Raw genomic sequence first — 21,854 nt, 5'->3', positions numbered from 1 at the left:
TTCTGTTAAATCATAACATTTTCAGGTAGCAAGAAAAGTAAAAATTTTCATATGGCTCTCATTGTGACTTGGCACTGTAATTGGTCCATAAATGAAATATTGGCCCCATCAAAGTCAAAACTTCCCTGAACTTTGACAGAACCAAAATTTCACCTCATATCTGCTAAAGTTTTGAAGCTTTACAGATACTTTAGAAGCATGAAAAAAAATGAAATGACATCTTCCCGGTCCTTTAAAAGCTCTTCATCCACATTATGTAGATTTGTATAGCATTCTATGCATGATCAATATCACAAATACCATGCATTTGCATAGACATGCTATATAAAATACTGCATGTCTCACCATTCAAGCCCCGCATGCACAGAAAACACATCTCTTTACGAAGTTTCATGTGTGGAGTATTTGAACAAATAGGAAAATGGAGCAGTAGTAATTGCTCAGATTGATTTATAATGTAATCACTTAAGTTACTGGTAAAAAGGGTCATACTTGATTTTCAGTTTTCCCTTTACCAACAAGGGGTGGAAAGGAAATAGTGTCAGCTTGTAAAATGCCCTCAGTAGGATGTTCTAAATGGGCAATTATTATAAACATACTCTTCAGTATGTTTTAAAGCTATACAGACATTACTTAGTCTACAGAGAGCAGCTTACTTACGTCTGGGGCTCCTTTTCATTTTGCTGTTTTTGCTGTGGTTGTAGAACGTTATTAACCAGCTCAGTGATCCCACTAAAGGGAAACCACCTGTTTAAATAAGCAAATAATGTGACTGAACAACCAATAAAACCACACTAGTTCAAATGTTTTCTTATCCAATGATAATAGAAATATACAGGCGGAAAAGCTAGAGCCAATGGGAATGCTACAGCTGCAATACTAAATCAGCCACTACAGGTGGAAGGGAAGTAAAGTTTAACAGTTAACCAGTTCACAAGCAGGCAGCAAGAACCTACATCCAACTAAGATGTGGATGAAGTAAGAAGCTGCAGGCAGCTCTCTTACAAGCCAGTCAGAAAGCAGAAGGCAAACTAACTGCAGCCTTTCAGGTATTAGTGTAAGCTAATACCATCAAAGGTGCGAAAAGCAGAACATGGCAAAGGTAGAAAAGTCAAGCCTACTGCACTTTTAAGATATTTTACTTACTGTGTCAGCTGTGGTTTTTGCTCTTCTTTGACCCTAAAAAGACAAGTTTGCACAACTGAGTGCAATATGTCATAAAACAACTAACCTGGCCTTTTATAATCTGTATCAAATTAGTAGGAAAAGGTCCTTACTTTAAGAGGAATTCTCTTAAGATCTGTTGTATTAAGTTGCATTCTGTGCTTATTTCCATTTAGGATTAAAATTCGGAAAGCTAAATATTTTAGTTAGAAATTGAAATCAGCGTGATTTCCTATAACTGTCTTCTAATTCTTCAAACAGAATACCACGTTAGAAAACTGTCAACAACACATTCAGCTATAAATGCAAAGGAAAGTGTCTTGATCATGTTAACTAAAATCTATTTTCTAGATTTTTACTTTACATCCAAATTCTCTATCATAATTCAAGATGAATTTAAAACATAAAGTGTCATTTTGAATGCAGCAGCCAGAACTAATAGTTAAAAGGAAAGTCTTCACTCTGTTTCTTATATTACAATAATTTCAGTGTCAGAAGACAGTATAACTCTAAAACTGAGGGAAAACTGTGGAACTCTATTCTAAGGAACTAAGGAACTGAGTGAAGTTTTCTATGACTTATTAAAAGAAACAGGTAATACATTCAGTATGTCTGTATAGCACTGATTAGAATTTGTTCATCATCTTCAGGAAATCATCCTTCCTGAAATACATGCTTTAGTTTGAGTGAATAAGCAAAGGAGATTCCTTTCCAGCAAACCCAAGAACGAAGACATACACTTACAATACTTACATCCTCTAAATGCAGATGTCTTAAATACCAAGTTGGGATTTAGCTTTCTTTTACCTTCAATAAAAATGAACAGGCTCCTGAACAAGCGTTCTGAATGTCCCTCTGGAGAATACTCCCTTACTTTGCCAAAAGTGAGTTCAGGCTCATAACTTAAGCAGATGTTTAACTTTGGACAGAAGATTAAAGCTCACAAAAATAGCTCCGTGTCTCCCCCTCCATATGATGCATCACAGTGACTACCGCTATAAACAGCTGCTAGACAAGCACTCAATAAGAAAAGTGGACATTAATACACTAAAAACTTTAAAAACAGAATTTACTAAAGCAAGAGAAAACTGAACATGCAGCACACAGTGAAAAGTCTTCTAGCACAGCGTGCTTCTTCAACATTTTAGAAAATCATACAAGAAAAAGAAAGTTCCTATACAAAACTAAAAAATACAGATACACTTGAAAGTTACGAAATATGAATATAAAAATTCTTCATGCCATTGCAATCCCTCTTGGCTGCACATCTTAATTATAACCATTTTAGTATTTAACCACGAGATTCCGTACTAGTTTTTCCACCCAAAATATTCAAGGAGCAGGGAGGAAATCGAAGTGCATTGGTACCATCTGCAGTAGGCAGCACTTGGAGCCTCTAAACTCAACAGCCTGAAAGCTCTATGGTGAACGGTGACAAGGAAGTGGTCCACCAGAACTCACGACACTTGCCCAGAGCCAGACAGTGGAAATGTCATCTCCCTAGCAACTGGACAGGGAAAACTGAATGCACAGTTACTCCATGGTTCCTTACATTCCTCTCACTATATAGCTTCCAAACGTATTAACAGGACACCTAAACTATTAATACATTGTGAATTTTTCTATTTTAGAAAACAGCTGAGATATGAGTGTTTCGCCTGTTAAGATTATAACCCATATCTGTCTTTCCTTTGGACTAGAGACCACGGTCGTTTTTTGTCACATCCAAAACTGAAACCAAAATAGAATGAGATTAAATTGTGCAATAATGCACACTAATTCTGAGTGCTCCATTTGAAATCTTTGGTATTTTATTTTTCAAGAGGATTTAGCATCTTTACATAATTGTATATATTCACTGACTTCAACTGCAGCTGCAAATCCTTCGTATTTCTGAAAATCATACAGATTTTTAGTTTAGAACCATTAAATAAAAAACATTGGCCATTACTACACACCCTGAAAACCTGCATGTAAATGGTTTTCCCCTCATTTTATAGGAACACTGTGTTCTAACTCAGGATGTAATTTGATTATGCAATTCAAAACATATCTTCTATGAAATACTCTTTTCTCCTTTTACAACTCTGTGTCTCATCCACTATACTCTTTCCAACACTGCAGTTATGTGAGGACAAGAGCCTCCATTATTATATAACTGTGACGCAGTCCTTGAGTACTATCCATATATCCTTTAGTCCCTGCATTAGGCAACGCTCTTCCTTGACTTTCCAACAATGGAGCAAAAGCTATAATTTGAAATGAAATTATGAAAAAAAATCTATTGAAAAACCAGGTTCTACCAGATGAAGTTAAGCTAATATTGCCCTCATAGCTCAACAGGCCTGGGGCCTTTTGGTGCACAGCACAGACATTCAGCATACAAGGTCAGGGACATTAGGGGTAGAAGCTTTAGTAACTGACAGAAATATTAACCTGTTAGATGGAATACACGGAGTACATTTTAGTACAAACATGGTTGTCTTTTTCTAGACAAAAGACTACTGAAAAGACTCCAGATTCTTAAGTATGGTCTACATACTGCACATACAGTTGTACTTTGATTACAAGAAGTGACTTAGGTTTTATGAGATAGAGTACTCCCATACTTCCCACGTATAAATTGCTTTTTCTCTTCCTTTCAAAAATCATTACCTATTAATTCTTTGCAAGAATTGGACTGACATGCCAATATATATACACATTCATTTACTCAACAGACCAAATGAAAAAACCCGAACAGAGTAACCGCACATTGACTCTTTTACACTACTTGTTTATTTTTTGTCTTCCCACATCTTTTCAATTCGCCTTCTAGAAACTCCACCAAGAACAATGCCAGTCTGAGTTATTTACTAGAAATAATTTCCAATAAGTACCTGTTTAGAAAGACCACCAGCAGGCTGCAGATAATGTGTCTAATCAACAGTGGCTGGGACAATATATTCCAACAGTGCAAAATATTAAGTCATTCTCTATCTATTCTCATTCTTGATTATCTCTTTCACAACAGGAATTCACTCAGTGCTGTGCACAAGCACCAAATTAATTCTAAAATGCTGAGAGAATCTGAAGCCTTCATCAGTTAACATTCTATTTTGCACGGATCATAATTTCATATACTGCATAATTTGCTTCACTTCAAAATAAGACAGTATTTTTCGACTTGTCAACAATAGGGAATATTAGCACTTTACACTCAGTTGACAGCAACCTCTGTCCTTCGAAATGTTCATAGTGCCATTCCTGTAGTGATCCTCTGCAAGCCTGCACAGTGCAAGTGCCAGACCCCTTTGATCCTTCCCAGACAGTAGCATCATTAGGTTGAAACTTGAGTATCATTGAACTTTTTTTTTTAGTGTCAGATTCTCCCTCGGTACTAAAAATTTCTTCAAAGGTTATGGCTAGTCTCACTGGAACAGAGAATGAATAAGAGGACAGAACAGAAAAGTGGGGGAAAAGAAAAGCAGAAACAGGAGAGAACATAGTGAAGGAAGTGAATATATTAACAAAAATTTTCTCAATTGTATAAAGTCCTAAAAATTTTCAGTTCTTCAGCCTACACAAAATTGCTTCTCTAAAATCTACTGTGCCAAAACCATACAATATTCTTCCCAAATGATGTACTGGTTACAGGAAAACTAACAAGTGGTCTACCAACACACCTCTTCTCCACTTTTACATGCATCAGTGCATAACTGCAAAAGCACATGGGCAGAATTCAGGTGCCTAAATTCACAATAATGATCCATAAAATACACTCTACACCTTCTAGACGTCTGAAATTAAACAGGTACTTAATTCTCCTCCAGTGAAATCTGGGAATATCCAGACTTCGGAACAAGCCATCCTTGCCAGGAAAATAATCTCAATATCTATGTCAAACACAAACAAATATTGCACTCAATATTCACAGCTTTGCCATCCACGGACCTACAAGCACAAGGAGATCGCATAGGTAGGAACAGTTTGAGCGTGCCTAATGTTTCCTAGAAGTACTGAGCGAAGCACAAAACATAGAACACTCCATGCCACTTTCATTTGCAGTGTTATGGGCCGAGAGCTACATTCCTTTGCTCAGCAGTGGGACAGCAGCTTTCTGTGCTCCCCTCAGCCATGGAAACGCAGAGCACAGCCCTCCCCTTGCAGCCATCTCATCAAGGCTAGGAAAGGCCAGCCATAGGACAGTAGGCTTTTCTGGCCGTTTTATGAAGCTGAGAGAACTGGAAATACAAATCTGTTGACTGAAATTCAGATTTCCCTTACCCAGGACTGAAAAAAAAAAAAAAAAAAGTGTTTATTATTAAAAATAATGATATAATTGAAGTTGTCAGTAGCACTTTAATGAAGTTGTTGATGCTTTTACAATAGCTATTTTCATTAACTGCATTGCTTATTAAATTCCAGCAAATGGGACACAACTATGAAATGTTCAGTTTTGGGAACACAGAGCCTAATGGCCCAAAACTCAAAGCAGAATATACATGGTCTCAAAGAGAAAGGCATGTTACACTTAACTTGATTAAGAATTAAGATGAGATTAAATATTAATGAACAGACCTATCTCGTTTCCCCAGAGCAAATCGTACAGGAACAATGAGAGATAGTCTCCGTTCTATAAAAAGAATCTTCACATCTTGCTTCCTTTACAGATACAATACCGACACTGACCTCCAGCTGTGTTAATAGAAAAGAAGGAGAGAACTGTTGAGTGAAGACTGTGGAAATAATTTTGTCTTAAATATAGTTTTCTAGTTATATACGTTAAAAAAACTATAAGAGCAACTATCTTTCAAATAAACACAACAGCAGGAATGCCAACTACTACACCCACACACATTACAAAGTGAATTTAACTTAATAATGCCCTCTGAGTTGGTATTTTCTTCTTTGCATTCTAGATCCCACTATTGTGAACAACAGTATAAAGCCAGAAGCTCGCTCGAGGGTCAAGATGCCAACGCATTGACTTCAGGGGAAAATATTATTCTCTCCCCTGAAAATTCTCTCCAATTATTAACAGATTTCAACTACTCCAAAAAGACTGGCTAATTAGAAAATCAACACAGTGAATGCAAACACAGTGAAAAGCAAAGATTAAAGACAAAACTATTAAATCAGATTATGGATTTTACGTTGGGCACTGCTATTTCTTGCTCAGCTGTCCAAAAAATGGACATACCGCTAATTGACAGGACTGCTTTAAATCTATAACAAAGAATTCTGAATCCCTTCAGGAAACTTTTCACAAATTAAAATGCAATTACTAAATGAATATTTGCCAACAATCTTCAAAAAGTATTGAATTATCCAACATGAACTGGGCTGAAAACTACATGAGGAGGTAGTACGGAAAGCAAAAGCAAATGATTTCACATTCTTCCGGACTTTTTAAAAAATCTGATTAATGGATGTAATACCTGTATCAGGAATCTATATATTCCATTCTTATAGTACATGAACATCACAATGTTTTTAAGTATTTGCCATCACTAATATTTTTGTTATGTAGAAAAAGAAATCATCCCTAACATACCTTGGAAAATGATAAAAAATTTAAAAAATAAAAGAAACAAAATAAAATTTAAACAACATTTTGTTGCTTTTCTGCTCTCCTTTTCCCCCTCCTGCTTTCTCCCACTGAAAAGGGCATTCAGTGCATAACTGCACAGTTAGACCACTAAAGGGATGCCAGTTCCAGGTCTAACTAGGGACTGTCGTGAAATAGAGAGAGGTTATCTGCTCCATCCATGCTCAGAGGCTTCCACCACACTATCACAGACTGCACGGTCCATTAATACATTTTCCTAGATTTGTTACTGTGGTCTCTTTACAAATCTTCAGAATGGTATCCCAGTGATATTCCCTCGATGGAGTGACAAGCTGGAAACAGAAGATTACTGTGCAGTGATTACCAGCTCACAACTTAAATCTGAAGTAAAGACACATGATACACAATTTATGACTTTTCTCACATCAGCTCTTAGTAAACACAGCCACAAATGTGTAAAATCAGCAACTCACTTAAAAGAGGACACTTCTGCAGCTGAAGTTACACAACGTTAAGTACGTTTAACTCCAAGAACAGCTAGGCAGGTTGAATACAATGCCACGTTATTTGGCCGAGTGGAAACTGGAAATATTTATGTTATCTGAACTGATTATGTGAACTGGTTACTCCATTGATACTAAAAGAATATTCAGCTTAGAATATTAAGCTTGATTTCTTTTTATGAGGGTGAAATTTTCTTATATGACTGGTCTGAAGGTTTTTTAATTAATTTAGAGAGTATAAGTAATTGAATGAAGGATCATAGTTTGAACAGTACAATAATGTCTTTTCAAATGAAAGATTTTACTGAAGAAGTGTTCAGGTGATTTTCCTGACTGATTTTGACCTGATCATAGCAAAAGTATCAACAGCTTCTGCTAAAACAACTCAAAGACCTGAGCTGAGAGGTAATTGGGCATTCAATACTACTAGACAAGCAGTGGATAAGTTAGGTACTTGCAATAGTGCCTGTGACAGTGAATAAATTCAAAGCCCATCTAAACCCATGCTGAAGTGGTTAAACAACACCTGAAGTTCAGGCTGAAGAGATATTAAAGAGTGGCAACAAGAAAACTCAATACATACTTTATGAATAAGCAGATCTATAGATGATGCTTTGTAATAGTCCAGATTGAATGATCTGTCTACAAACCTCAAATGAAAATTATCAATAAACATAGTAAATTTCATAAGATTAATATTCCATTTTAGACATGACATTTAGATCATAATTAGAAACTGGATGATCAGAGCTTCCAGACAAAGTAGACTTATTACTTACAATAGTAACATCTCTAGAAAAGATACACTAAATGCAATTTTTTGCAGTCGAAAACATAATTGTCAACAGCCCCATACCTGAATTTCAAATCAAGGAGGGAGGAGACTGACAGTAAGTTTTGATTCCTCCAGAAAGAGCCCAGGAAACAAGACTGCTTATCTTTGGATGTGAATTCTTCAGAGCCATTTTTTTTCCTACTATTTGCTTCTAGAGTAAGACATGGTGTTCTACAAACAAACCCAGAAGCTTGTGCTTCATATGTAGCAAGCTAGTCATTTCCGTTCCACATAAACATAATGAGTAAATTATTTTAAATAATATTTTCTTCATGAGCTGCTGAGAAGTCTTCAGTTACATCACTATTTTGGTGGCCCCCTTATTCTGCCACTAAGGAACAAGGAAATTAATCCTTTCAAGACTGGTGACAATGATCTCCAGGAGATTTTCTGCGCTCCTGCTGCTCCTTTAACAGAAAGCTCCTACATTTCTATCTTGGCCAATTTTTTTCATTTCCATTACAGTCTTGATAATAAAACCATAAATTGAGTGTCTGAATCACAAATCAGCACATGGGAAAATGACTGAAGTGCAACTGTAATAACGAATAAGTACTACACTGAATGGTATCCACTACTTTAGGTGCAGTTCCAAAAATTAGTTTGCAGATCAGTGCTCTCTCTTGAAGGTTAACCAAAACTGGAAGCAGGAGGCCCTGACCAGGGAGGTGACATTAAAAGGTAGGTGTTGAAAATCTAGTGTTCAAACCAACCATGCTGTCTAAATTGAGCTAATGCTGCTATCTCCTATATTTAGCAAATGAGTATTTTGGTTATCACAGCACGAGTGGGCGTTTGTAACCGTCAGCACTGCAATCAGTTGCCATGTGGAGCACGCCAGCTGCTGCCCACCTGGGTGGCTGGTGGCTGCTGAAGGGATATACAGAAACAGGCAACAACAAAAAATATAAAGCAAAACTTAATGTAAAGTTTTGAATGAAGCAAAGTTGTCAAAGATGGGCAAGAAATATAGCTAGAAAATTATTTATTCTACATAAACAGGATGTGAGCAACATTATCTAGTGGAAGGTGTCACTGCCCATGGCAGGAGGCTTGGACCAGACAGTCTTTAAGGCCCTTTCATAGCCAAAGCATTCTGTGATTCCATCAACATAAGAAAATATACTTGGTGAAGCAATGTCTCCCAATCTTAATATTCAAGAAGCTCTTTTCATTTGTCTCATTTACTAACTTTCATGAACTAGGAGTTTTGCCAGTTTGAGCTTCTTGGGTTAAATTATCCATTACTTGGTAGTTTTACCATATATAACAGTTTCAAGATCAGGATCAGCTACTTTCAAAAGGTTAAATTTAAAAAATTAGAAATTGATCAAAAATCACAGTGTGTTAGAAATCTGATGAGAGCACAATAAAGATCCAAACAGTGCATATGGTGGCTGTCATGGGCAGCAGCTGAAAAGAGCAAGGAAGTTTTAAGGAGCCCTTGAGCCTCCATCCATACTTCTTGACTAGAAGCTTAATTGTTCAGTTTACATTGGCTCATTTAAAGAGCAGCCTGTATTATGTAATTCTTTACTGGAATGAATTTCTAAATCCAATTTCAAGGACACGAGAAACACATGAATGCCTTATTAAATTGAATTGGTTTGTTCTGTCAGTTGACTCCTTTTTAGACAAAGCAAAAAATATGTCCCAACAAATGCTGACTTTCTTCTCATGAAGAAGCTGCATTATGAGATAACAGTTTAATCATTTGTCATCCGTCCTAGCAGTATTTTTGGTAATACTGTGGTCTCCCTCACACAATTTGAGAAGCCCCTGCTTTTCTGTAATCCCAGTGCTCACACTATACACAGGCCAAAAGGCCTCACTTTGGAGCCCAACACATCCCCAAGAACTACCCACAGTGGTAGCTTCTGCTTTAATATGGTTGTTAGTTTGAATTTAACCAAATTTTGGTTTTGCTGTCCTTATTTTTTAAGAACAGCTTAACAAAGTCAATAGGAAAGAAACTCTTCCTCCAATTCCTCATCCTGAATGAGATCATCTGCCCCATGCTGTCCCAGTCCCACTACAAGAACATTCTCCGGCTCCTTGTGTCCTACAACATCTTTCTGGTGAGCCCAGAAATGAAGACCAACGAGATGCTGAGGGTCCTGAAGGGAGTGCTGCAGATCAACCTGCTTGGTGAGAGTCTCTGTCCCCCAGTATGGAGCCCAGGGCTCCTGCATGTGGTATGGGGAAGAGAGACTGGATATCATGAAAAGGCTCTTCACCAGAGGGTGGTGGACATGGACGAAGCTGCACAGGTCATGGCACTAAGCTGCTGGAGTTCAAGAAGCATCTGGACAATGCTCTCAGCCATATGGTGTGATTTTTGTGTGGTCCTGTGTGGAACAAGGAGTTGGACTCAATGATCCTTATGGGTCCCTGCCAACTTGGCATATTCTATGATTCTGTGATCCTACAATACAATCCTTAAGGTAATATTCCATTCTTATGTCTCATGTTACTTCAAAAAATTCAGGTTTCACCATAAAAGATGTCATTGTTTTGATTGGGATAGACTAATTTTCTTTGTAGAATACTTTCATAACCTTATCTCTACGTAAAAGACAAACCTACTCGAGCTTCAATAAATCTGCAATTCCCGTGCACGATTTTAAGAGTGAACTTCAGGAAGAGAATTTAGTTGTTGTCCTACACTTCTTTTCCTTGAAAAGGAAAATAAATGTTATTTTAAAAGTTGCAGGGGAGGAACAAGAGTGTCAGAAGGAGTTTTTCTCTGAGTATTAAATTCCATTAAAAGAAAGCTTCAGACTACACTGAAAACTTATCTAAAAGTAGTCTAAATTTTTGTACACTTGTAGGTGTCTCTACTCACATATGAAGCAGAAATGCTAAAAATGTTTTATTTGAACTGGATCAGAAGGATTTTTAAGACATATTTATTATAGTGTCTGAATTGCAACTTTCTTTATTTAATGTAATTTCCATTAATCCCTATTGGAAAGAAGAGTCTTTTTAAATAGAACTTACATTTTAATCTCTTGTGCAGCTAACTGAAATATTTCAGGAAGTCATAAAACAAAGTGGAAACCCTAATCTTAAAACTGATACAGAAGCTAGGATATTGAAATCAAACAACCATTTAATCCACTTTTGAAGAATTAATTGAATTTTAGAAAATACGTTTTAAATATACAGCAAAAAAAGATGGCCTTGCAAGTAATAAATGTAAAGATGTAACACTATAAAACACTCCAAAAGTCATGCCTCCTATTTATTTCCACAGAAACTATAACAGATACAAAGAGCACAATAACACTGTTTGACAAAGCAAATTCTCTGCTACGAAACTCTCCTCTTCAACATAGTCACCACCATTACCTATGCATTTGCAATAGAAGTGAACAGAAGCCCGCATGCCAAGCCTGCAGAAATTTGCACCAGCGGAGCTGACCCACTGTTGTTGTCACCACTGCTGAAATGCACCACTCCCTGCCTCCCTGTGCTCACATCCACTAGTTGGTCTCCAGAAACATTCAGCAAATGTCAATGAATGTCAACTGGTGCCATTTTTTATGCACGAAGGAATTCAGCAACACACCTTTGCTTCATCCACACTTCCATTTTGGAAGACACCATTTTGTCAGACTGCCCCTCTACTGTCATCTGTCACACGGCAACAAAATGTAATGGAATATTGGCAGCAATGTTCAACCTCTACTGCTATATCATCAACATAACAAAATAGGAAGCATTTCTTTCAAAGGAGAGGAGCCCTAGTTTAAATTTTGAACAAATTATTCCAAAGTAAGCAATTTGGGGGAGGTTTTATTTGCCCCCCACACTTCCTTCCCCTTCCTTTTTCAGCAGTAGATGGTATTCCAAGCATCTCCCACAGGAAATGCTTTCCTGGAAGCTTATAATATCACCAAGTGCAACAGTGAAATGTACAGTCCTGGTCTCAGTTGTCAATGAGTGAATCAAATAAAAATTTATTTTAACTCTATAACTAATTGGAATGCATGAGCAATTACTTTGGTCTTGATAAGTCATTTTTTCTGTTAAATAACAACTATATTCACCAGGTGGAATACCACACAAGAGACAGCAAATCAGTATTTCTCAGACTGTGATGCCTCACTGCATGAACAAGATTGAGATTTCTTCCAAAGTGGAGGCAGTGCTGAGAGAACAACTGCTTGAGAGGAATTAAAAGGAAAAAAAAAAATCAATATTGTGAATTTGTTCTTGTTTTCAGCCTCTTCAGAATAAGCCTCAAAGAGAGCCCCTTTGTAGAGCTGGACTTAGGACTTAGGTCCTGCACCCATTCATACATGGAGCTATGTGTAATTATTGTATATCAATAGTAATGAGAGCACTATTGGAACTTCATCAGTAAGGACAGCTTAATAAATGTTATAATATCATGAAAAATACAAGTGCCTACCAAATATATTTATGTATATATATATCACAGTTCCTACTACGAAAACTAGATTACTACATAGCTATTAAAAGTATTAAACAGGAAATTAAAAAACCAGGACAAGAAAAATAAAGGTGAAATGCAACAGTAACGTAGTCTATCGTTCCAAACAAATTTTGTGACAATGCCTTCAAACAGGAGGGTTTTTTTAAACTATGAAAGCATTCTTCATACTGACACAAAGTTTACTGTATCAACATGCACACCGTTAATTGGGTTTCATAGGACAGCTACACACACCCAAGTATAATTACCCCTGCTGGCCAAATATCTAACCTCTGAGATCTCATATGAATTAATAGTGAAGGTCAATAGAAGTTGTTGAAACATCTAATTTCATTCTTCTTCTGGTTCAAAAACTTCACAAAATGGTTTCTGAAAATAGTACAGACATTTCTGTATAAACAAAATTGTCATCCAGAAATGGTGAAAAACTTCAATCGTGTCATTACTTTTAATAGAGATTTTTGAAGATACAAATTAACTATAATTGAAACTGTAACAGCCTTACAGTTTTCTGACTTTCTTCTATTTTTTTTTTCTAAATTAACTTTCCTATTCAAGCTGCAAAAAATCTTCCTACAGTCAGAGGCACAATTGAGTATCTGGGTTGGTAGCCTTTATGTGTTTCCACCAAAAAATGATGAACATTTTACATGTACAATTAAACATTACACTCAAATAAAAAATACAGTATTCTCTTAGTGATTAACATTTCTATATTGAGTCAATAGCTGAACTTCCTGAAAGGAAGTGATGTCTGATACATGCGTTTATAATGAGGAATCTTAATCTTTCCTGCTTTATTCCCAGGAAACACAGAAAACAAAGTTAGCAACCAATTAAGAACCCAGAAGTCCCTCTCCCAAATATACATGGCATCCGGAACACTAACTGATTATTTGTAAGAGTACCAAGTTTTACACTACAGAAATTGGCTACAACAGTTTACTTGTACATAGAAGGCAAGAGCAGAAGAAAAGGAAGATCTCTGATTATTCTCCCAACAAATCTCTATCTATACTGTAAACATAAATTTACTGCTACCTATTGAAAAGATTATTTTTGTCAGCAATATTCTTTACAAATGCAGTTTATTCAAACTCTTCTGTGAAAATCATTTCTGAACTTCTAATAACAGAATTTTGACTTGCAGCTTTGGATGACCTCATAAATCTTTATTGTAAAGCAGACACTCATTGTTCTTGTTTCCAACTAATCATAAGCATTCATTCATGTCTGTTTGCAATTAGGGTGCATTTAAAGTGAACAGAACTGCCATTCTTGAAGATACTATATATACATGAAAATTAGTAAATACAAAGCAACATCAAAACTAACAGTAACAACAGATTTAAAATGTAGCACATGGTAAACCTCCTTGAAAAACTCACTATTAAACTCATTTTGCGGAGTTACAACTTTAAGCACTCCAAGTCCATTTCTAGTGGTAGCAGGAAATTAAATTATGTAAAGTCACTGTTTTCTTAAACCCACACTATTCGTATAAATGAGAAGTAAAGGTAATCTACAGATAACAAGTTTTAAAAGTAATTCTCTAGTTAATAAACCAGTTAACTTGTATGCTTCTGTTTTGTAGGAAAATACCAAACCCTTTCTTCAAAGGAAGTACATCTATTTATGCTTAAAAAGACTGAGAGAAAATAAAAATTCTTAACTGATGAAAAATCTACTCGAGATCAGCATAGGGAGCAAAGTTTTTAAAACTGCAGAAGTGACTGATGGAAGGATGAGTTTACAACATTTCAGTCACAGATATTTTTATAAACCATGGTCTATCTCAAGTACAAGTTCAAAACACTGCTATGACTGGGGGGCAAATGAGAACAGGGCATTAAATAGCAGAACATTTAATAAGAATTACACCCAGGTCCTTGTGTCTCATTTAACCATCCTAAACTGCAAGCACAGTACTTCTTGCATCGCCATCTACTATGAACCATGCACAGCAGCAACCTTACATTTATTTGAAAATCAGCTTTAAGTTACCCACATCCATCTGTCCTAAAGCATATTGAACTTGTTCAGCATCTGTTTAGGGCATGTTTTCTAGACATCTCACCTGGAATGCTGTCAACTAATCCACTGCTATTTTGAGCTGCAGTTTAAAACCTAGATATTGCACTTTGGAACTGCCACACAGCCCGCTGCTAACTTCAGTTTACATAAATGGTTACACCAAACATAGTTCTTACTGGATAACGACCCTGTTGAATACCATTCAAGAATTTTAAACCATATGGCCAGTTTATCGAGATCATTTTAAACCTGTTTCCTAGCACGCTTCTAAGTGCACTCTAACCATCCACCATTCTGGATGTTAAAGAAAAGAATGTCTGGTGTTTGGACAGCTCCACAAAGTTTTACTTGGTACATCTTTTCATTTAGACAGGAAAGCAGCCACAGCTACATGGTAAAACTTTTTGACTTTCACTGGTATTTATTACTATTCTACAGCAGCTTTCTTTGTATCACTTGTCCTGACTTGCTTAGGAATATGTTCTGCAAGATGACCTTAAACCTTCCGCAAGTCAAGACACATTGTCTGCTGCCACCTCTCTGCCTGCAGAACCTGTTACCTCTTGCAGAATTAAATTAGACTTCTGGCATGATTTGCTCTTGATAAATTCACATTGTCTATTATTCATTCCCTCATTATCTTCTAGATACTTAGAACTTATTTCTTCTACTGCTTTTCTGGGAATTACACTGGGCTGCATCACTTCCAACTCTCTGGATATCCTTCCAGCAATTTCATCTCCACTTTTCAGAATGGATTTTGTGTTTACCCTTCTCTAGTCTTCACAAACACCATAGTCAGAAAAAAAATATTTCATTAGATTTCCTCAACTTTTTAAATAGCTTAGAACAAAATCTATGCCACCCAACTAACTAGTATTTTTATTATTACTTTGTGATTCACAAAAGTATGTTAGAGACAATCCTAGAATCTCAATCAATTAGCATATTCCTTTAGCCACAAAGAACAAGTTAGGTTGATGACAAAAATAAGAAAACTGCTTTCTAAAGACCAATCCAGGAAGATAACTTAGCTTTACAAGTACGAGCAGCAAGTCTAAAGGAGAAATAAAATTTAACTTTTTAACACTTTTGGCCAAGTGTTTTGGAAAGTACAGCGGTTCCTTACTAATATGGATGCTCCCTTCTCACCAAAGACAGAGAACATTCATCAAGGAGTCAAAGTTATTAAAAAAAAAAAAAGATAAAAAGTAAAATGTAAATTTTTAAAGGTGAGTTTTTATAAATATTGAAATATTTTACTCATAATAGTAGTGAAAAGTCACAATTTTAAGTCAATTTTGAACAAATTTCTAAGTACATTCATGTTCAATTCTCACTTTCTTCAGCCTGATGGAATAATTGCTCAGAGATTTTATAACATTCTTGGCAGATAAAATCATATCACAGTGGTCTCTTATCCAACTTTAAACTCTACTTAATCCATCTCACTTTCTCTTAATATGCACTCAGTGCACTCAGAAATTTTCCTATGCGTATGAACTCAAATATATAGCTTTTTTCAACTGATCACCTCTCTCCAACATAAGCCATCAAGTGCTATCCATATATTATTAACAATCATGTAAATGAAAAAATAAGATTTAACTGAACTGAACATTATATATTTTCACAACTACAAAAGCACACTTCTAAGAAGATAAATAACAACATGCACATTAAAAATAAAGGCTGCATTCTATACATAGGGCATGTTTTAAAGCAACCATTCATGCAATACCACAATGAAAACTGAAGTTCTTTCAAATGTGCACTATACAGTAATTTAAATAATGATAACTTGAAAAATACATACTTATTACCCTGCCCATTTTGTTCATTGTCAAACAAATCTCTATAGATTGTTTAACTATAGAGGTCATTTTTTCAGTTTCCCTAGAATTATTTTGTTTTAGTATCTCTGATAATAACATTACTGGGAAAATAGTAAATTTTACCATCTGTGTGAAAAAGAATCTTTTTTCATTATGGAGAACATGCACACAGTGGCTTATGAGGCAGCTCAAAGAATAGACCTGGAATAGAAGCCCTTGGAAAACACAAGGCTGGAAGCAACCTCATTTCTGTACAAAACAAAAGACTCCAGACAGACCTATAAAAAAAACAGATACAATGACTAGCTAATTCATTTCAAGCAATGGTTTTTACTACTAATAAAATGCTGCAGAACAACCCTGATTTGCAAAATACTCTTAGAACAGAAAGCAGTGATGGAAGCACTCTGCTCTCTTCCACAGTTCTTGAAAGGAAATAGCAGGCTCTTTTGATTTCAATAAAATGTCGTTCTATATATAAAATGTATTTATATCTTTGCAAATAAGTGAAAGACTTAAACTGATCATGGCTTTAGAAATCTTGCCTAATTTTTCTATAATGTTTCAAAGCCCAACTTAGCATCAGGATGTGATGATTTTACCAATTATACCGATAACAGGGTTTTGCTACTGAAACAAGATCGCTTCAGGAATGAAGAACAGTGGGTTGAAGCTAAACAAGGTGAAGTCAACAGACAGAAAAGACCATTCTTAAATAACTGTATTCCTATTTGGTTGAAGACATATACCCTCAAATTACCTACTCAGTTAAATATTTAAGAATTCTCTTTGGAATTTCTCCTGATAATGGCCTACCATAAATCAGTACCTGCAGCTGCCTTCTCCCTTCCCAGTTTGTCAGGACATTCTATTTTATCTTCATTGGTCCTCATATTTATCAGCTGCCATTATCTCCAGCTATCTCAATCACAATAATGCCAAACTCCTCAGCAAGAAGCTATCAGCCATTATCGAATTCCATCTACTACACTTTTTTTACCATAAGGGTTGTGGTATGGTTCTCTACTCTGTGCATTGATTTTTAACAGTGCAGTGTCAAGTGGAAAGTTTCATTTCTTATCTACAAAATGTTCAGCATCTTGTGACCAGCATGTCCAGAATGAAGATCACAGACAAACATTTTACTACTCAGGCACAGTAATGGTTTTAATGTATTTAAAAGGAGAGAAAGCTGTTCTACAACAACCCTCAACTCCAAAACCATCCTGCTCTCATCTCTTCTAATATGAACACAAAGAAATGTACATATTTAAAAAAAATACCATGTTAAAACAAACCACACTAAGCGCACATGGATTTCCTCCCCCAGGGAGAGAATGTGAGAGAACAAACCAAATGTAACAGATGTTAGTCATGTCATTTAATGCATGAGTGAAAGACTACAGATACCATGTTGATGAGGACAATATAAGAACCTCTGCAAAACAGAATGGGATTAGCACTCTTCACTATCACTGTAACTGAGGTAGTCATAGTGTAACTTAACAAAGATAATTCTCTTTTTAAAATGAATTAAATTGGGAATTTTAGAAAACCTGAAGATGCTGTGGGACATCTAACCCGTTATTAAAATGCCTGCCAAAAACACACAAAACTATGCCTCACAACTAACATTCCATCAGCCACAGATGACACAGCGCTGTGGCCATACCAATCAATACTCATCTGTGAGGTCTCGTATTGTTCCTGTGCATGATTTCAGGATGCAAGTGGAGAAACTTCATAAGGAAACAACTTGTTACTGAAACCATTACTGAACTGTAAAATTCCTATCGTTGGTGTACTATTAATTATAGTTGTTATCATATCAAAGCACAGGCTTAGACTTCCCTGAAACAAAATAGAATATTTATACTCTGTATTATTGATACATGATTTGAAAAAGGCTATAATTATTAAAATATTTTAAATACAAAGAAAGTATAATAGCTGTATTATTGGCAGTTACTTAAAACCCTCAGAGTTCAACTCACACAATCCCCGTAAAAGAAGCACTAAAAGTTTCAATGTGTTTAAGTAGTATTAAAAATACTTTTTAACGTTCCTAAGCAGTAGCCAAAAAAGATGGTCACTATCACAGAATCGTAGAATCATAGAATCACTAAGGTTGGAAAAGACCTACAAGATCATTCAGTCCAACCATCCACCTACCACCAACAGTTCTCACTAAATCATGTCCCTCAACACAACATCGAAATGTTCCTTGAACCATTAGTTTTTATTTTAAAAAAAAAAACAAACAACATTTTTATGTGATGCAATCATAATCTGTGAAATTGTAAATGCAGACTTCTTTTGTGGAATTTCAGATAGACAGGAAATGCAAACTATTTTCTATAAGATGGAACAGAATTGCAGCATCAGTTATTACACTTATAATTAACATATTTTATCCTAACTCATCACATCCATGATAAATTTACCCCAAAAAATCTATCCTAGTTTGAATGCCAATGACTGCTTAGAAGTTATATATCTTTTTAAATACAAATCAATTGATTATGGATGCTGTAAGTCATTTTTAAAAGAAGCAAAACACAAAATCATTATCACCCATCCCCTGGGAAATAAGGGCAAATTTCCTCTAATCATTCTTGGAAGGAGCTTCATACCAGGACTCCTAACCTTGTACACAAGTAATAACATAGATAGAGACACAAAAACAACTTAGTGTAACATTCTTAAGACTTCTTTTTTTTCTGTTTTTTTTTTTATTTGTTTTTTGTCATTTAAAAATAACAGCATTACCTTATTCATGTCTGTTCCATATTTTTCATATTTCTTACTAACTCAGGGAAATAACCAAAATGTCATAACTGTAATATGGGTATGGTCAGGCAAGAAAATACACGCACCTTGAAGAAGGCAAGCCTGAACATTCCAGAAAAAAAGAAGTAACTGTCCAGTTAAATTCACCACAAAAATGATTATTCCTGTGCATTGTTGTAGCACACATAGGCCACAATGGCTTCCTTTCACAACTGTCCTATTATAGTCTACACACAGAGCAAGAAAGAGTTGGAAAGTTGTTTTCAAAAAAGTTGAAGGTCATACGCAAAGACTTCAAATGCTTATGAACATAAAGCATATTTGGCTTTACAGCCATCTCTGCACAGGCAAGAAATAATGATAAGACTTAAAGTGGCTGACTTGCTGTATTCCTACAAGGGCTAAAAAAAATCCCAAGAAAACTATTTAAAATGTCTAAATTATGCACTGAAGAAAGTACAGTTAATGAAGTTAAGTAGTCTCAAAACAGAATCCAGAAACTCAAAAAATTGACAAAGAGACTGCATGGATCTATTCAACAGAAGTAGAAGGAACACTGCTCTTTCAGATTTTTGTCTCTTCCAAGAATTTAGGTACCTGACTGAGGCTTTTTTGCACATTTGAAATTATGTCCAAGAGTACCAGGAAAGGCATTTTCACAGAACAATCTCCAGGAAATCAGAACGTGATTGAAGTGGTTCTTTTTGCTTATAAATGTGCTACCAATCTTATAAAAAATAGGTTATCAAGACAGAAATTAAAGTCCTGAAATGGGAATCCAGACCTTTTTACACTCCAGTATTCTTTCTCTGTTGGGCTACAGAGCCACTGAATCTTTCAGACACCGAATCTTTCAGAATTGTCTGCATAGCATCATAGGTTCAACAGCAGGGACAATGAATGTACTATCAGTCTCCACCTAATGAAAGTAGATGTGAGTCTCCAAAATCCTGAAAGGAAGGTAACGAAGCAAATCTAACTGGAAGCCACTTCCAAGCAGAGAAAGGACAAGCAAGTCAACATGAACAGCCAGCACAGGTTCCCTGAGTGCCTGGGTACACGCAGGCACACATGCCAGAATGACCGAATTGCCTTCCATGATCAGATGACTAGTAGGGTGAACAAGTGAATGTAAAGGGTTTTGACCCACTCCTCCACAGCACACTTACAGCCCAAGTGGGAGATGTGGACTGGACAAGCAGATAGTAAGGTGGATGAAAAATAGGTTGGACTTCCCAGTTCAAAGGGCAGTAGTGATCAGAAACTGGATTAATTGTGGTCCTCCAGAATCAATCCTGAAGCAAACACCACTTAACATCTTTATAAAAAGCATGGAAGCGTCTATCAGCCAATGGAGAAGGAGCAGGGGAAATTTATCAACATACTCAAGGGCAAGGGCTGCTATGTGAAAGACACCAAAAGTCTGGAAAAATGGGAAATAGGAACACTGTGAGTTTCAATAGATGTAAGAGATGAGTATTCCTTAATAGCAGAAGGCAAAGAGGAGAACTTAATGCCATTTACAACTGTCTAATGAGGGATGAACAGCGCAGTGGGACAATCCCTTCCCTCGCCTGACGGTGCTGGACTTGGTGCACCTCGGGGTACAGCTGGTCCTTCTGCCTCGCAGGGCATACTGCTGACTCAGACTCAACTTGAGCAGGAGCACTACATGACTTCAGTTGGTCCCTCCCAATCTGTATAGTCTTGTAACAATGGGAAATGAACAGATGTTCTTTTTTTCTGGCTTCTACTCTGATCACCTTTTAGGGATTACTCACCATAGAAAAATTAAGCATGGGTGTTCAAAGCGAACGAGCGCACTACTTTTTTTATGCTACTATCAGTCCTGCTTTGATTCTATTTCAAGCAGAAATGGCTCGTTCCACAAGCAAGAACCCGCTCCATTTTTTACACTACATTTTGCCATGAATCATTAGACTACCAGTCTACCTACCATTCGCAAAAATAAACATTTAAGTGAGGATTCTCAGAAGCTCCTCTACAGAAGATTTGCCAGTTTGCTAAATGATACGTAAGTAGTAGTATAAAAAAGAAAATTAATTATGATTTGTTTACGAGGGTGGACAGTGATAGGATAAGGGGGAATGGTTTTAAACTGAGACAGGGGAGGTTTAGATTAGATATTAGGAGGAAGTTTTTCACTCAGAGGGTGGTGATGCACTGGAATGGGTTGCCCAAGAAGGTTGTGGATGCCCCATCCCTGGAGGCAATCAAGGCCAGGCTGGATGTGGCTCTGGGCAGCCTGGTCTGGTGGTTGGCAACCCTGCACATACCGGGGAGGGGAGGGGTGAAACTCGGTGGTCCTTTTCAACCCAGGCCATTCTATGATTCTACGATTTTCATATAAGCAAATACTGTCCGAAAAGAATCAAATTATCCACTTAGCTTTGTTTTCCAAAAAGCTGACAAAATCTATGCATGTCCCATTTTTCTGATTGGAACTTAATACAAAACTTACTAGCTGTAAAAAATTAGATAGGGTAATAAATATTTGCACTGAAACTCCGCAAACAGAAGTAACTGTGATTGTTCGCACACAAAGCAAACCAGATCTAATAAGGAACAGTATCAAGCTACACGACAGGTGGTTTCTGACAGATGCATTTGAACTTTCTTTGTTCAATACAGAGCAAGCTGTCACTAAGTGACAAAGTGA

At 36.4% G+C, this 21,854-nt stretch overlaps 1 protein-coding gene across 40 annotated transcripts in view; it reads right to left on the bottom strand.

Moving 5' to 3' along the window:
• The window catches only part of RIMS2 (regulating synaptic membrane exocytosis 2), a 445,399-nt gene that overhangs the window by 385,683 nt on the left and 37,862 nt on the right, over positions 1-21,854 (bottom strand). For 32 of the 40 annotated variants that reach the window (XM_040696415.2, XM_025148070.3, XM_046937976.1 and 29 more), the window contains exons 2-3: positions 1,147-1,179; positions 661-747 (exon numbers count right to left, since the gene is read on the bottom strand). The exons of the other annotated variants lie outside the window; for them this stretch is intronic. In XM_040696415.2, the coding sequence (XP_040552349.1) occupies positions 661-747; positions 1,147-1,179 (120 nt within the window). The remainder of the gene's footprint in view (positions 1-660; positions 748-1,146; positions 1,180-21,854) is intronic. 40 annotated transcript variants of the gene reach the window in all.

This window comes from Gallus gallus, chromosome 2 (assembly GCF_016699485.2).
Source record: "Gallus gallus isolate bGalGal1 chromosome 2, bGalGal1.mat.broiler.GRCg7b, whole genome shotgun sequence".
NCBI lineage: Eukaryota > Metazoa > Chordata > Aves > Galliformes > Phasianidae > Gallus > Gallus gallus.
Note: the sequence above shows the minus strand (reverse complement) of the source record. Positions and strands in the feature narration are given on the sequence as shown.